This window comes from Lutjanus erythropterus, chromosome 14 (genome assembly GCF_056507025.1).
Source record: "Lutjanus erythropterus isolate fLutEry1 chromosome 14, fLutEry1.hap2, whole genome shotgun sequence".
NCBI classification, from domain to species: Eukaryota; Metazoa; Chordata; class Actinopteri; order Lutjaniformes; family Lutjanidae; genus Lutjanus; species Lutjanus erythropterus.
Window position 1 is genome coordinate 6,275,672 of NC_139330.1, and position 18,471 is coordinate 6,294,142.

Here is an 18,471-nt window from a genome sequence, read left to right on the forward strand (position 1 = left end):
TTCATACAATTTACAAAAGTATGATGTGAATCCTCCTGCTTTGCATCATCAATATTTAATGCATCTCTCAGCCTGGAAACAGTGTGACAGACCACTGCTGATTGGCCAGTACAGCAGGAGAAGTGAAACTCTGAGCCAGTAAAAAAGGCCACAATCATCACTGTGTATTTAAGCACTTAGAGGTTTTGTAAACATTTAATTTCTCATTACTCAGCGTTTGATTAGTGGCTTTCGCATTTGCATATGCGAATGTGAGGAGCAATTTATTGTTATAATCCAGAGAGATGCACATCGACTCCTCTGTTGGTGGGGAAGACATTATCTGTTGAAATGTTGTTTTAACCAGTAGAAAACATAACCTTTATGGAATCGGCACCCTGTAGTCCCAGGAGCCTCTATGATTTCTTGAGGGTATATTTGTTATGCAGCTGCCATTATTGGTAAGGTTGACACACAGCTGGAGAGAGGCCAGAATCTCTGTGGATGAGAGGACCCGCTGACGCTATTATGTGTCAACACCATGAACCAGTTAGCTGCCGAGCTGAACAGCTCCGGTGGGGAGAGAAGATTGGCATCCTCTGTCTTCTTTTCCGGCCAGCCGTAACTGCCCTGATTTCCATTCTTAGATAATCTCCTTTTAGTTTTGCTGATAAATGAAAACAAGACAAATTTATATGATTAAAGTGCTGGAAGTATCCATGCATAGTCACTTCTCTGTTGTGCTGCTATTAATAACAAAAGCGACCACTGAAAAACCAGGAAAATGACACTTCAGGTGCTTTTCAGCTGAAGTCACACCAAAGGTGTTATGGAAAATGTTTTTCATTAACACATAGATTGTAAACTTTGTTCTGTTTCAAATAAATGCAATCAGTGATTGAACAGGAGTCCTTCTCACCATTTTGACCATTAGACACTCACAGTTATATTGTTATTATAAATAGAAAGTGTTTTCAGTGCACTGTGTAGCTCTTCACTTCTCTCCCAAGTACATATTTGCATGTTATATTAAAGCATCATTCATTTATTAGAATGAAAACCAGTCCACTGTTCTTGTAAACGTAAATCCTCCTGCTTAGACAACATGCACCTCACCAACCATAAATGTCTGCTTTGCATTTTAGTTGCTCATTTTGCCAAAAGGGATATGGAGTAATTGGTCACCCCCATGTTACAGAAGGAAAACTCTCCCTGTCCTGAAGGTTGTCTGACTTGAAACAAGTGATTGCTTCTTTTGAATATTTATAACCAATTATTTTTTCATTGAGTTATGGAGTGTAGGGACTTGGTGAGCAAGAGATCTTGTAAATCGGGCCACTTTGAGGTTATTGTGAAGGCACTCTGATAGCACTGACATGGCAATTAAACTTGTCAGTATTGTTCCTTCATGTACTTCTGATTTGATACAAACTGTATTAGTCCAAGGCATATGGCTATCTGCTTTTTGTCATCCAATTAGGGGCCACACCATTTTCACATGCTTGCTCTGCTGGATATCATACTCAGATCTGATTAACTGGGATGCCAGCTCTAGTGGGATGACAGAGTGGAAATGACCCTCACTGTTACATTCCCAAGAGTTGGTTCATATGTTTCAGCATGACTGATGATGTTTCCACCTGTAATGGCTTTTGTCAGAAGTCTAAGCTCTTGAGAAAACTGCAGCAGAACACAGTTTTGTTTTTTTCCTGTTGCTCTCTTTGTGCATTCATCCTTGGTATCCAAGCACCAAATAAATATGCATGTGCCCTCTTTGTGTATATGTTGGATTTCCTCACAAACAAACCCCAGGCACTTCGGACTGGCGGTCTTACTTCCTCCACTCTAGTGCTCAACACCGGAGTCCCCCAGGGCTGTGTGCTCAGCCCAGAAGCAAATGGTTGTGGGAAGAACCTCATCCCTTCATGAAGAACCCTTTTCAAACCCTTATTTCTAAGAGTGTTGAGTGTGTGAGACTGTTTAATTCATCCTCAGCACTCCTCTATATTAATTAGTTTGTTCTATATTTTTATTTATTTTACCTTATTGCATCTTTGTGTCCTTGATGTTCTCAAAACATCACACACTGCAGAGATGGAGTTTTCACTGCGGAACAGTTTCAGGAGAGAGAGGATGCCCATGGCTGCAGCATCCGGCCACCCCTCCTTCTCTTTCCTCCTCGCTTCTTCTGGTGCTGTCAGTTTCTCTCACCTCTTATACATTCAAGACAGAGTGAACTAGGCCAGTGTGTATGTCCTGCTAAGTGTTTGCTATGTGCGTGTCTGTACATATACACTGTAGGCTGTGTGGTTTTAATGCCAGGAAAATAAGACTGTTATGCAAAACCACAACCTCAAAAGCACAATTCCATGTTTCATTTTGGTTACTGGGTGCATTAACAAAAGTAAGTCCACATTATTATTTAGAAAATATAATGAACACTCCCTTTACTCCAGCAAAATGAAAGCATTGTGTTTGCAGTAGCAAATGAGAGCAGTTAGAGAGTTGGCAGTGGGGAATGTTTGTGCTCGAGGCCTCCTGCATTCCCATAGTCCCAGTGTGTGTGTGTGTCAGGATATAAATAGAGTTGCTCCACCACCAGAAAGCGGTGCTATAGGGTAGATGTCAGTCGTCGCCTCAGTTCAGCCCAACCCACCCTCTGTCCTGGATGACCCCAGAGTCCCTGGGCCACTGGTGCATGAGGAGCCAAAGTTGCAACAATGGACTTGTTGTAAAACCTGACTGATGAAATGTCAAGCACTGCACAATATTCTCCTGGGCGGTTCTGCAGTGCGTGTTACTCTTGGGCTTTTGCTGGAGTGAGAGTCTTGCATTATTTGTACACTAATGCAACTATGCCACAATCACATTCCTGAAACAAAGCCTCTCAATTCAGTGAAATGGTGCATTTCTCACTTTCAGCACAGAAGAAGATGAGAATAATTCCAGTTGCAGGATTAAAAACAAGGCTGAATTTGTTTTTATCTTCGCAGCTCAGGCTCAGGTAGTTTCCTGTGCGCATATGAATGAAGCAAAAAGATCAAATGGCAATATTAATGACAAGAAGCAGTGAGTATATTTCAGTCCGGTGTGTAGAGATGGGCCTTCAGGGGATAGTCCTGTTCTGCCCTGATACACTCCTGACTGACAGCCTGGCTGCGTCGACTGACTATTGTACTGTGTGTACGTGCATGTGTGGTTAAAAGTAAATAAAGGGGAGAAAGTGTGAAGTAGTAGAAGATATGATGTCCTAAAGTGTAGCTGTGCTTTAGCTGGCCACGTGCCAAAGTTGAAGGGTATTTTGTTGAAGTCTCTTGAGTCAGCAAATACAGTCTCATTCTCCACAGACCTTGCTTGTGCATGCAGAACATTGAATTTCTAGCAAAGCGATGCTGTCTTGTAAACATGCATGTAAACATGCATGGAACTCACTTACAAACCTAAAAACTCACAAAATGATTCATTCTCATTTGGCAGGCTGCAGGGAGCATTTTCAGACCAGCTCTACACATGCCAATCTGTGCTACATGCTGCAAAAGAAAGTCAGCAGCAGATTACACATGCAAATGTAGAAATGTAAATGCCACCTCCTACAGGGAAATCAAGTAATTGGTGTGATAGTTTTACACTGCCACCTGCAGGCAATGAATGATAGAGCTGCATTTTTTATAAGCACAGTGTTATGCGTTTGGTTGTGTTCATATTTTATATTTTAAACCTATTAAAAGAAATGATACAGTTTGCACAGAGGCTGAAAACCACTGCTATGAATAAATCATAAGAGTGTGAATTAGTGATAAGTGTATTTAAGTGTGTGGGCTCACCTTCTTACAGTAATACACTCAGAGCCGGCCCGAGGCGTAAGTGAACTAAGCTCCTGCTTAGTTCCTGCCCCCATGGCCTCCAGAGGGCCCCCAAGAGAACTTATAATTTAGTTTTATTGTAACTGATAATAAATTCCAGCTCCCTATGTCAAAGCTGGTGTCACATTCATGCACATAGTGAAAGCCCATTACTTTGAATATTAAAGTACAAATTAACATCAGGCCACGCTTGTGAGTTTAGTACCTTTTTAAACGTACAATATGTATGTTCTGCCACTAAGGGTCTCTCTCACATTAAAACAATAACAAAAGGTGTAGTTCATCCGATGAGTGGGATCATGGGAGTTGTTCTCTTCATTTTTAAACAACCACCATAGCTGATGGAAATCTATACGACATAACTCAGAAGTCATGTTCAGGTTTTATTTATGTTGTGTCACATTTACCGACTTCCTTCCCTGCTCTTTGATGTATCAGATGTATGCAATATTAACAACAGCTTAACTAAATATATAACATATGTCTAGCGTTTCAATGATGAAATGCCGTAGAAGGGTAAAACATAAAAAGCACATAACTAAAATCAATAAAAGTGATAATGGTGAGTTAGATTTGTAGCAGTGCAAGACTTAACTGTATAGTATTGGCCTTACTGAGGTGGTGAGGGGCCCCAATATCAAATTCTTCACAGGGCCCTATAAAGACTTCAGCCTGCCCTGAATACACTAATACACTGTTGTTATTTAACTGTTGCATTATTTTTGTTATTTTTGTCATAATTTCTCGAGTCCTTCCAAACAATAATGTGTTGTTATGCTGATGTATCACATTTAAATGAGGAGTTATTTGCTGTATTAGATGCAATAACTGTATGTGTGATTGTTGTCTGTTCAGCTTTAATGGGATGAAGGTCAGCTGATTTAATTATACTTGCACTGCTGAAGCTTAGTTTGTTTTGTACAGAGGCGATGTTGGATTTTTTTTTTTTTATTATTTGTAAAGGTGCAGTTTTATGGCGACCAAAGGTACATAACATAAATTTCAGCAGATTACATATGTTAAAGCAGAGATTTTTGATCTGATTACACTAACTTGGCATCATGTAAATGAAGAGCCACAATTCTCTTCAGCGCTGACTCTAAACATGGCAGATTTGTGCTGTATAAAACCGGCTGACACCCTTAACATTATTTTCAATTACTGTGCACCCACAGGTTATTGTGTTCACACAACGTGCATCCAGTAAATACTTTGCCAGGAGCTGCCTTCCCCTCATCTTTATTCACGTAGTTAAACTTGATAACATGGATATCGGCTCAGCGGCTCTGCAGTGAGAGGTGCTGCATGTCAGAGATAATTACGCCTCTGTTCAATAAGAAATACGGCTGGTGAATAAAACAAAAGTGTTGCGCTTCTTTTAGCACCCTAAACATACCAAATTAAAATCACTCTCCTCAGAAAAACATGTGCTGCCCGCGGCCATAAGTACAATATATTCTGTAGTAACAGGATGATCATCGAGGTTGAAAGGAATCAGATAATTACTGACAGGTTTTATACACAGTTTTTTATATATCTTTCTCTGTGCCAGATATTGTGCAGTAAAACCAAAGCCACTGACATATACTGCAAATTTTAGAGCACTGTTGGTCTTTGCAGGTTCTCATTATGAATCAGTATCTTTCAACAGCTTACAATGTCCTCACCTTTATGAAGTGCCACATATAATGAGTCTGATGTGCAAATCATTGCTTCCAATAAGAAAGCAGCTCCTGTTTATCACTGGCTGGGATATTGGTGACCCTCTTTTTCACCCCCCAACTTCAATTACTGCTCCTCTGTGATGGAAACAAAGATGCGCACACCCCCACTCCATGTTCAAACATAAGATGAATGACTAAAACAGTGTATTCAAGCAGTACCAATTTAAGTCTCTTTAGAGCGCTACCCAAGACCCTACAAATAATCACCCTCATTTCCATTTGTTGTGCTCTTTTTTCCAATTTGCAAAAGTGGTTTTGTGTGTTCAAAAGCCTGGCAACTCTACCTCTCAGATGTATTGACTTGAAGTACACTTTCATGGTAAATACATGTTATATAATCATGTGTTGCTGCAGGGAGACAGCTACTATCAGTGCACAATACCCACGACCTAGAACTGGATTGGCTGGCTTAGATACTTTAATTAAGCAAAGGATCAATACTGGTCCCCCTCAAGATTTCACAAATTAAGGGACAGCTCGAATTTCTGGAGTTGTTGGGGGAAACACTGGTATACTCCTCCACATTGCTGTGAACATGCCCGCTTCAGCCACACATGAGAATATCAAATTGATTCTTAAATCTGATGTCCCATTCTGCCCAAGCCTGTTTGTTCTGGGTGATCTGCTCCCTCTAACACCCCTCCCTGCAGCGCAGGCAGACTGAGTCCAGACCATCGCCTATGCTGGGGAGACAGCAACCCTAACCCTAACCCTAAACCAGTGGTAGTAAGTAATTGTATACAAATATTTTGTTATTGTAATTAAGTAGATTTTTCGGGTATCTGTACTTGAGTATTTATTTTTCTGACAACTTTTTACTTTTACTCTACATTTTAACACAGATATCTGCACTTTCTACTCCTTACATTTTATATAACAAGCTTGTTACTTTAGTTTTAAGGCATCTGAAGGGAATTATTGACTATTTTAATTTGCATCATTGCACACTGCCTTCCCAACATCAAGATAAGTGAAATTTCTTATCTACATACTCTGTACACCATACTAAATTGTTAATTTTCTGTTCATCTGCATCTTCTTTTTGTCAGTCTTAGTTTCAGTGTTGTTTACTCTTTAGTTATATAATTGTGTTACTTTGTTTCTGTTCCATGTGTCTTGTATCTCAGCTTTTGTGTTCCCATATGATGCTGTTTAACATCAACAATATAAACAACAAAAAAATTGCAAAAGAGTCAGATTAAGTAATAATAAACCAACAACTTTATTTCAGACACACTGATATTTTACAGTTCATGGATTAATTTCTTATGCTGAAATGACTTTTACGTAAAACCTTGGTGCTCCATGGCGATCCTGTATTACAATATTGGTATTGTAACACTAAAATATTCAAAGAGTGCATATGAATCTACAGTACGCACCACAACAACTGAGGAGATATCTACAGAAACCAGTGATTCCAAATATTTCAGACGTGTTATTTTTGTCAGCATAAATAAATGTCAGTGTGCTTTCGTTTGTAATCCTTGACACAATGTTTACTCCCTGAACAGAACTGGAATTACTTCACCTGACAGCTCTCACCTTCAACACAAACTGCATATGCATGACAGACACTGCCGAAAACAGTTATGCTGAAGGGTCGAAGCCTTGACATCAATCTATTCAATGTATCTTATGGTAAAAAAGAAACACCAAACAAAATTCAAGTCATTTTTGCAGCAGACAATATGAACAGTATCAATGCTTCACAGTTTCCATGAAGGCCTACACTGGTGGGAAAAAAAACATGAAATACAATTCCACTGATCAATAAAATACAAGTAAAGATCAGTGAGTAACTCAGATGAAGACACTGTCAAAGCTAATTTTGCAAGCAGTTGAAGCAGACACCTTGCCACGGCTCACCTGTACACAATGTTTCAAATTAGGGCTGGGCAATATGGACAAAATCAAATATCACAATATTTTTGATCATTAACCTCAGCATCTATATATATCAGTGTTGCAACTAGCTTGTGCGTATGACTATTGGTGCTTTCGCAAAATATTAACACTGAGATTTTTGATAAATGGTCATCAGTAATGTGGATATAATGACTAAGTGGTTAAAGGCAAATAGCAGAACAGCTACAACAGTCTGGTAAGTTCAGAAAATTACATTATTTTCCTGTAATGCAGCTTTTAAAACCAGAACACTTAATGCCATATCACGACATAATCATATACAAAATCAAAACTGACGTGGTTTCATATCATGACATTGATATCTACCAATGTATTGCCCAGCCCCATTTCAAATAGACTTGTCACTACTAAACTAACAGAGCCAGCAGAGCAACCAGAGATAATGCTGCACTCTGGTCAGGCCTTGAAACTCACTGCAGCAAAACCGTGTAAAAAAAAACTTTACATTCAAGACTTCATAAAAGGCTGCGACTGTGTCTTGATGTGGCGATGTAGCAGAGAAAGATGAGGTCAGAACTTCAGCTCCATTCAGAGGCTGAGACATAGTTGAAATTCAAAACAAATGCATGTCTTTCTATTAAATGTAGTAAAAGGTATATATAACAGATAAGTCTGCTTACTGCAGTGTGCTACACTGTATGAGTGGGTGTTTGCGGCAAACAGAATATTAGAGGACGGATAACAGCATGAAATGAGTATTTATGTCATAACATTTTTCCCCCAAATACAAATACTTTTAAAAATACTCAGCAGAGTGCTATGTCATACAAACTTGGATGTGTTTATCCACTGGTTTAAATTCCAATTATGGAAAGTTATCCTGGGTTGATGAGCAGATTAAAAACTGATGTGGTAGATAATCAGAGCTGGGATGTTTTAGCTGCACTCCTGCTGCTTTTGAAGTTTTTGTACTGTTTCTAGTACAGAATTAATTTCATTAATCACTAACAAAATTTTGTAAACCTTCCACATGTCATATGCAAAAATATACATCTCTACATTCAAATGATGTAAATTAGTTTCTGTTTAACATCTTACTCTTTTCTTAGAGCAATTATCAAGCCTTTACAGATCATCCACAAGAAAATTAGAGTATTATTTTTCCATTAAAAATATCTCCTGTTTTTATGGATGAAATCTTTGGAACCATGTCCCTTTTTTTCAGAGGAAAAATCTCACTGCTGCCTGGCTTCAGTACATGTGCAAACTGAGCTCTCTTTATTGACAGTAAAATGCAACAGGCCAGCCGGCCCTCTGTGGTTCCCTTTTCAAGCTAGGCTAACCTCGTTTCCCTTTTCACACAGCCCAGCACACATTAAGCCATTCAGAAAAATCAATAAGTTATAGTGCTTATCATCACACATGGACAACTTTAAAATACCACTGCAACATGTTGAGAAAATACACACATCTGCAGACAAATATTTCCCCTCACAATGAAATGTGACAATGTGGAGTGCAGCCAGAATAGTTAACACCTTCATAAAGATGAGCCAAAAATGATTCAAAACAAAGACTGTAAAACTGCATTTTTACACGTAGAGGGAATTGTTTCTTCTTGGCAGTTCTCTGAAACAACACCTGTTGTTTTGGAACTTTTCACAGTCAAATATGTCACACTTTCAGGGTCATCTTTTTCAGAGCACAGCCCACTTATTGTTCATGAAATGTCTGCTCTTTCAGATGCTTTGTACAGAAACTGAAAACTGAAACCTCTGTTTCAGTCAACCACATTGTGGAAAAACAGCCCCCTAGAACTTTCCAAAGAATCCAATAAAGCATTTCAGAGCAAAACAGATTTCAAGGTACATTGCAAAGCTCCCTGACAAAGTTACGTCTGAAAAATAATGCAAACTAATTCTGAACTCAAATGATAGTTAATTATTTGAGTTGTTTTTATGTTTCAACTACACTTTGGCTCATCGATATAATAGGTGTGTTAATTCTAGATGTCACTGTACTGTACATCCTAAAACATTTACCGGATAATGTACGTTCCACGTACCTGTCAAGCATCTCTATTTATAAGATACATACATATTTATGTACTATTTTGTGACAGACTACAGAGAACTGTCCTATATTTCAGCTAGATTTAAGAAACCAATTGCTTCCTAATATTTTCCTAAATATGCAATAAATAATCGAGCTCATAAAGGAGCTTAGCTCCTGTGAGTCATAAATACAGCAGAAGGCTTTTCTTTTATCACTGAGTTTGTCTTTATAGTCACTGTTTAAATATTAATTTTCTCCCTTATTTATGCACATAAATTTCATCTCTGCTGAATAGCAATATACTGTCAGTATTGTGTTTTGGTAAAGGTGATTGTTTGCTTGATCTGAATAGTCTCAACTAGTTTTACTACTAAAATTTGCAGGGTTGATCTTTGCAGAAAGCCTACAGCTGTGGCTTATGATCTACTCATTCTATCTACTTATCAACTTGCGTGCATTACCCCCTACTTTCATGTTTTCATCCTTTAATAAATGTTTGCTGGTTCGATGTTTACTGGATCATGGGGTCATCGTTGGGAGAGGCCAGAGTTGAGACACTGACAAATGGATGGGTTTTATCCTCATTGTTGCCTGCGGCTCTTTTGGACACAGTGGTGAAGGACAGGTGGTCGTGCTCCAAAATGGCGAGGCGGTCCTGCGGCTTCTCCTTCTTCAGGTAGAACATCTTCCTCAGCTGCTTCAGCTGCTGGAGCTCGCAGAAGGTCTCCAGCACCACGAGCATGACTATCAGACCCAGGATCAGGTAGACTGATGAGACAAACAGGCAAGAAAAGGGATTACATAAGTATAAGTGATGAGCTGCAGTGAGCAGTATTGTTAAATATGACAAACCATGACCATGCTTCTATATCCCTGACAAGAAATCACTTTAAAATTGACAGACTAGGCAAATGGTGAGCATTAATGTTGAACCCTGATTTAAAATCTTATTGTATTACTGTAGAATACAACTTGATGGATGGTACAACCCCAACAAATAGACCCCAGCCATCCTGACAGAACTTTGCAATGTGTGTAGAACTTTTGGATATTACAGTATATTTATTATCACTTATTATTCTTTCCTGTATATATAACACACTACAATGCCAAATATAATGTATTTAACTTATTCAACTTTTCAGTGTATCCTTTGGAACTATTTAACTCTCCTTGTTCCACTGCACTGTATCACCAAGTCAAATTCCTGTGTGTGTTGTACATTTGGAAATAATAAACCGATTCTGATTCTGATTAAGTTTTTCACTATGACTGCCGCTGATTAAATCTAGCTGTTATATTTATACAGTAAGACTAGGAAATAGTTTATGATTTCTGTAAGTTATACTATTGGGAAAAACACAACTAATGCATTTGTTTATTATTGTTCCAACACCTGTTGTTTTTACGCTCTGACACAAGAGGGCAGTGGAGTGTGTGCTTTGTTGAATGATGAGACGGGAGGAGAAACAGTTTCCCCTAATTCTGGAAATCCCCCGGAAATGTCTGTTGACTGGGGCCAGCAGTACTTCAACTGAATGACTTTCACTTGCACTTTTCACCAGCACATAACATGAAAAACCCTGTGAAACCCCCGAGAAACCAAATATGTTTCTAGACCAGGTGTTTGGACTATAAAAACTGTAACACAACTAATATTAGGACTATTATCATAATACTATAAGTAGCAGGAGTATTACCACACAGGGTTCAACCACTTTTTTCACAATTTTTAAGATCCATTTTTCAGGCTTCTCCAGTACCTTACAGCTGTGGTAAATTATATATTTATATACATAAACTCAAAATTATTATTTAACTTTTTCATTTCATTAAAACAGATGTTATTGTTCTATAAACAACCAAAATTATGGTACAAAACAGAGTTTTTCAGAGGGGTGATGAATCAGAGGAAAATACAACAAAGTTTCATGTCATCTGACATCTGTCTTATATTATCTTCTTATCTAAAAAGCAAACTCTTCATTAAGGTAGCGATTTGTTATGAAAGTAATGTACATACAATTTCAAGCAGTTTCAAGCACCTTATCCAAAATAGCGTTTTGTGTCCGAGTTAGGAACTGAATTAGAAACATACATTATAAATCCCTTTTTCCTAGAGAGAAATACAGCCTGGCATTTCCAGGAAGAGACATTTTTGCAGCATATTTGCATTTACGCAACAGTATTTTGTTTGGATTCAGTTCTGAAAGCAGAGCACGCTCTATGTCAACAGAATAGTGTCATACACTAAATGCAAATCACAAAAGCAGTGACTGATTACCATCAATGGTGCTGGCAAACTCTTCAGCAAATTACACAAATCGTTCATTATTTGCGACAAACTGTGCTTAGCTCTCCTGTGCTGCTGCTCCAAATGTTATACGCAGATCGGTGATGTCACTTCCGATTCAGACGTGTAATTTCTGCATGGAGGAAGCTGTATAAATGTGTCTGGTGTTATTTGTGCAAACAAACACACTTTGTCACAGCCTTCCTCTCTCCTCCTACAGACTGACACATTGTGCCTACTGAATGACGTCTCCCTGGCTGGTGCATACCACACACACACACCCACACACATGCAGGTGACAGCTCACTGGAGTAGCGTTTGGCATTCATGCTCAGTCACCCACTGCTTGAAGCCCTGACAGTGCTGCTGACAGAAAACTGCAAAATCATCCAGAAAATGCAATTAATGCCTAAAAAACATGAACTTGTTCTCTGTAGGTGTGAAATCAGAGAGAGCCAGTTTCCACCATTAATGGGTGAAACGTGCTTGACTGATATGGTCTTTCAGGTTTTTTGCTGGTTTTGTGGCCATTGTAGGAGACGGGGAGAGTAATTCAAGGTGTTTACAATCTATAAACTCAACTCTAGATACCACTAAATCCTACACACTGACCTTTAAAAAATGATACCATGATAATGAGCCACTGGTTTAGAGGTTTGCAGTGACAAGATTTTTAGCACAACATTTCCTTTCTTTAGTAGCCAGTTATGAACCTCTAGTGTTTTCAACTAACAATAATCGCACCTTGGATAAACCTCATAGGCTACGATACTGCCACTGTGCAAAGCTGAACCTCTAGTGTTGATAGCAAGAGTATTACTATTAAAGTTTTTTTTACTTATGTAATAAGTGCAGTCTATTTTAAAATCAACAGCGGTGATTCCAACTGTATCTGCCAGGGCAGTAAAACTATAAATCACATCTTTGGTTTATAACCCCAAGCTGTTTTGTATGAATTATAAATTAAAGTGTTAAATTACATATTAACTGATTTGTGATTCAAGCTAAGACAAATAAATATATTACAACCTAGACCCGAAGTTTATACCTGTAAATCAGGATTAAGATAAATCTTATCCATCAATCTATAAAAATATGACACTGTTCAGAGGAGGGATGAAGTATATCTGAATCCTTTCTGTTTATTTGTAATTTAGAGTCATGGTATACTGTTTTTTTTTTTTTTACATAACTCTTTTTACTTAACGGGTCAGAAAATAGACCCAGCTGACTGTGTCACACCTGTGAAGGTCAAAGTTCTCCATCATAAAACCTGCTATACCTGCCATACCTGATATATCTCATCAGTAAATCATCCCAGCATTAATTCAGAGACATTGGGATGATTTAACTTGAACAAATTGAGGACATCACTACACTACATGTAACATATTGTGGGACAATGAAATATATGTAGGATTTTTCTTTTTTTGCTGGATTGCTTTATGGCTCACATAGAGAGTGTGCTCTTCTTCCAGTGCAAACAAAGAAAGCAGTAATATCCTCTTTGTAACAGGAAGCACTGAAGGTTATGAGAAATATGATCCTGATTTTGAGAAATAGAGGCACTGACAGTAACACTGCTGTGTGCAAATTACCCGTAATATCATTTGGCTACTCATGGAAATATATGCACAAGATTATTTAATCACACAAAAATTCAGTCAAAATTTACAATATCCAACAAAACTGACCGGTGGAGAAGGTGTGGTGCAAATAATCATATTAGAAACAGAGAGATACCTATTCAGGATACTTAGAATTGCAGAATAATTAAAAGGGTGGAACAAACAGATTAGAAGAATTAGAACAATTGAAGAAGAGTTAGACAAATGAAGAATTAGAATTGACTGGAGTTTGAAGAGCTAAATAAAGCAAATATGTATGTATGTAAGTATGCAACATCTTGCATGCTTACAATGAAGTATTTAAAGAAAAAGCGTGGAAGCATGGAGCGTGGCTCCACATATGAAGAATCTTCAGCACTCACCAGTGATGCCCACTTTGTAGAGCTCCCTGAACTTCTGATTCACAGCCTCTCCAGGTACGTAGTCTCCCAGGCCGATGGTACTGAGGGAAATGAAGCAGAAGTAGAAGGACTCCAGGAAGTTCCAGTTTTCCTCCAGCGCTGAGAAGATGGCGGCAGGGATGAGGAAGAAGCAAGAGACAGCCAACATGGCGAGCAGAGTGGCATGAACGATGGCCACCAGTGGCTTGGAAAGACCCCAGTGCATGTGGATGTACATGATCGGCCTCCGTGTGCTGAACACCATGATCCTTTGCACCACGGCGGTGAGGAAGAGGAGGGTGAAGGGTATGCCGATCACAGAGTAGATAATGCAGAAGGCCTTACCGCCATCTGACAGTGGTGCTGTGTGACCGTATCCTATAGAAAAACAAAAATGACACTGAAATTGTTCAATCACATTTAAGAAAGCTGCCAGTGAAACATTTTTCCATTACTACAAAACATTTTCCATTGAATTTGATGAATGCACAATGACACATTGTGAGAGTCACTAAAGGTACACCAGAGGCTTCAATTTTAGGCCCTCTACTTGTACTCACCTTGTATATTAATAACATTGCTTCTTTTGATAATGATTGTAAGATGTGTTTTTATGCTGATGACACTGTGCTTAATTCCTCTGCTTCAACCTGGCGAGGAGTATTATCTATTTTGCAGACAGCTTTCGACTCAGTCTAGCACTCACTTCTCGAGCTTACACTTGTGTTAAATTTCCTTTCCTGTCTACTATGGTGACACTCTCTATAAGCATACAGCCTTCACCACAGCTTGACACTGTTTACCACTCAGCACTTCATTTTATTACTGGTGATCATTTTAGGAGGCATCATTGCATGTTTATCAGGCAGTGGGTTGACCATTCCTAGTCACTAGGAGGAGGCAGTATAGTATGCTTATCTTACACAAGCTAGCCAATTATCTGACATCCCTCATTGCATTGTCATCTGTAATTATTAATTTTGATTACGGATATGCTACAGTGTTTTTGTACAGTTTCATGACTAAATAACACCGTGGTGCTACAAGCCTGTTGAAGGTTAATGTTTTAATCGTTTTTATTTTATTGTTTTACATGTCTTTCTATTGTTTTATGACTTCTGAAATTTAGTGCACATAACCAGGTCACCACTGAACATTAGATCTCAGTATCAATGGGTTTTCCCTGGTTAAATTAATTTAAAATAAAACAAAATAAAACAAACCATCTCACATTCTTTAGAACAGAATTTTGGTAAATATTACCTTATCAAGGGGTTTTTAAGTACACAGCAAAAACTGTATGCATTAACCTTTGGGTGTTGCCTCCTCTGCCACACAACAACATCATCGTACATTGTGATGTGTGACTATGATCATATTTCAATTCAGCAGACATCGCCCAACCCTAATTAACCTTCATTTTACTTAATGGTAACAACATGTACTTCATAAAGAAAAGAGACTATTCCTCTGCCAAGTATTACATTGTACATCATGAGCCATGACTTTTCTGCACTTACTTTGCACAATGGCAAGTTTCAATTCACATATAATGATGCAGTAAACTGTATACCAAGCAATATAAACAGAAAAAAAAATTAAAAAAAATAAAATACAGAAAAACAGTCGAACAAGGCACAGGCTTAATTAAAGCTGTTAGATGCAGATAGATGATCATTACTGAGAACAGTCTTGAGGTTATGTTGATGAGAAGAAAGTGCCGCTGTAAAATACACACGTTTGTGTAAAGTGAACTTCGCAAGAATGTTGAAAATACCAAGACTCACTAACAAGAGTGTGCAAATGAGGAAACATGAGGTTTGATTGCGCTATGTGTTGTTAAAAATGCAAAATAATGAATTTTTGGCTTGTGCTTGTTATCTATTAAATACAATGCAACTACTTAAGAATACGATCAAAGTATGGCTGCACACTGGTGAGAATTAAAGGTAATCCATCATCCGTCTGGTATGATGGTTTTGTAAGATGTCTGTCCATTGTAACTGTTGAGTAATAAAGGTAATGGGAAATACAACAAGAATCAACCACAGGTGTTTCATTTGTCATGATTAGTGGGGAAAAAGAGAATCAAGTGCCTCTGTGACTAAGAAAAGCAAAAAGTTTAAGACTAAAAATAGCAAATCACAAAAAGTCAGATCTCTATCTGATCTAGATGTCTGTCAAGTCTCTGTTTAGCCAACAACAGAATTGTGTTGAGACTTAAACAAGAAGAGCTTTATGCAGTCAGGCTGCCGCTGCTGTGCATGGTATCTGCACAATCATGTATGTTGAAACCTCACAGATAACTGCTGCCTTGTAGTCAGACTAAAGTTCTCCAGGTATCTCGACTGACATGCATCTGCAAGCTACGTCTTTCTGTTCAATGCTAGATAATAGAAAATGCCTCTTCACACAATGCCGTGCAAAACAATTCAAATGCCTTAAGACAAAATGAAAAAAAAAAAAATATTTGTTTAAAGGGTTTGCCTCATTTATTTAGAACATGTGACAGCCCTGGAGGGAAAGGATGACAATGTTAACTTAAATTCTGTTTAAGTTGCGTGCTGCTGTCCCAGACACTTCTGCTTCTGTCTGAAAAACAGAAGTATCCTGTGAACTTTGCAAATGGGCTGTTCCGTTAGGGTACAGGTAGTATTCCCTTTGCTGACATAAATGCAAGATAGCATCTATGCCTAAAGTAGGGCTGGTCAATATGGCTTAAAAATAATATCTCATCTTTTTAGGCTATTCCGAAATATGCAATATACACATTTTCTCTCAAGTCACAGTCACAGACTAAGTGATTAAAAGCAAATAATATAAGAGTTAGGACAGTCTGGTAAGTTCATAAAATTACACTGCTTTATTGCAATGCAGCCCTTAAAAGGAGGAAAAGACAACACTTAGACCATATCACCATATAACAACAGTAGTATTTCCATATTTTTAGGCTGTTCTGCAATATGCACTGTATCTCAATATACTTTGTCTCTAAATTAGCATACTCTATATTCTCAAATAGTGCAAACATATGATGATCTTATATATGGTGCACTGCTTTTGAATAAACCACCTAACAGACAGGGCTGGGAGATATGGACAAAGTCAACTCAAAAATTACATAATGGAACAGTTTGAACAGTCTGGTAAGTTTACTGTGATGCAGCCTAAACACTTGTGACATAACATAACTATATCCAAAATCTAAGATGATATCTAGCGTCATATCATGATATCAATATAGTATTGATTTATCGTCCAGCCCTCACCTAAATGACCAGAGGTAAGATGAAGGGTAAATGCATCTAAACACATTTTTTAATTTGAACATGAAACTACAAGCTTTATGGCATGATTGAAATCTTATTGTAATATATATATAAGTAATGAAGGTAGAGGCAATAAGTATGCTTTTGGTATCAAACAATTATGACAATCCGGATGATACATTTTTAGTTTCCACTATCTGCCGGGTGACATTCAATAGGCCATAGGTTTGTGTGGCCTAGTAGAGGCTCAGGTACCCTGCAAGTCAAACACAAGGGTGTTTTGGTTGCTGTTCTTCAGAGTAAAGGTCAAAACAGGGGCCCACTTAAGACTATGCCGGTTGGAAATGTATATCTATATTTATTATATCTTTTGCTGCGCACTTGTGCGGCTGCAGCATCACCTTCACTGTCCAGCAGCCTGAGCCCATCGGCGGTGACCGACTCTTACCTGTGGTGGACAAAACGGTGCTGGCAAAAAACAGCGCAGAGGTGAAGTCCCAGTTCCAGTTAGCCGAGGCGTTGTTGAGGATGGAAACCCCATAATTACTGGCCTCGAGGGCTTTCTTTAGAAAGCGCTCCAGACGCTCCTCGGACAGACATTCATTTTCCTGGAGGAACTGTTTCTTAATGGCCCTCAGCTCCTGTCGCAGGAGGTCTTCATAAGGCAGCTCGACCGACGAAAACACAACCGCGCCGAAGATGAGATAAAGGAGGTACCCCAACACTAGAGATGCAAAATACCACGTCGATTTGTGACTCTGTATCAACCGCACACACGAATTACTGGCTAAAGACTGAAGCATTTTCAAGAGGTATCACCTCGGTTTACGTTACGGGTTTAAATAAATATATTAATAAACTAATGTTATTAATTTAACCGCCTCGCGGGTGATATTGCGGATACAAGTCCAATTGAGAGGGATGTTGTTAAAGACAAAGCCCAAATGAGGACTCTCTTCCCCCTTCGCGAAACCTGCTGTGGCACTTGAGGCTTTCAGGTGCAGTAGGAAATTTGAATATGCACAATGAAAATAACAGTATTTTGACTAAATAAGACGATATTCTCGCGAAGTTGTGGCCATTAGGGATGTATTTGGGCAGAAAAATACTGATGTAAGACGACTCTGGCGTAAATACCGCTAAAGTCTGCATAAATGTCTCTGTTTCTCTGCCGTTATCTTAGGCTTCAACATCAAACTGGGGCTTGATTTCCAAAAATGAGACAACTTCTCAGCTTCTCTTATTCTATCGTCTCCTTTTTGATACTTTTTCCGAAAAAACACACTGTTAAGGCAAATCCGTTCCTGGTTAAATGCTCCTGAATCTGTAATTTTCGTGTTTCCGAGGTTTAAATGGTACTTGAAGGCAGCAGGTGAGGTGGCGGCGACAAAGGCCGTGTGACGTAAGAATT

General features: G+C 38.6%; 1 protein-coding gene and 1 pseudogene across 1 annotated transcript; both read right to left on the reverse strand.

The window, feature by feature from the left end:
• Positions 1-9,387: 9,387 nt before the first annotated feature.
• On the reverse strand, positions 9,388-18,305 carry kcnk1b (potassium channel, subfamily K, member 1b). Its single transcript, XM_084736123.1, has 3 exons — positions 17,509-18,305; positions 13,774-14,169; positions 9,388-10,258 (listed from the first exon to the last, which is right to left on the reverse strand). Exons 1-3 carry the CDS (start codon positions 17,861-17,863, stop codon positions 10,002-10,004), a joined length of 1,008 nt encoding a protein of 335 aa, XP_084592249.1. The 5' UTR covers positions 17,864-18,305; the 3' UTR covers positions 9,388-10,001.
• On the reverse strand, positions 12,500-12,572 carry LOC146315118 (U4 spliceosomal RNA; annotated as a pseudogene).
• Positions 18,306-18,471: the final 166 nt, after the last annotated feature.

Bases quoted from the DNA above. Each gene is read 5' to 3' on its own strand.
- kcnk1b (XM_084736123.1), bottom strand. From the start codon at position 17,863: ATGCTTCAGTCTTTAGCCAGTAATTCGTGTGTGCGGTTGATACAGAGT. The intron at 14,170-17,508 runs GTAAGAGTCGGT...GTTTTTCTATAG, and splicing joins CACCGTTTTGTCCACCACAG to GATACGGTCACACAGCACCA. The intron at 10,259-13,773 runs GTGAGTGCTGAA...TTGTCTCATCAG, and splicing joins CTACAAAGTGGGCATCACTG to TCTACCTGATCCTGGGTCTG.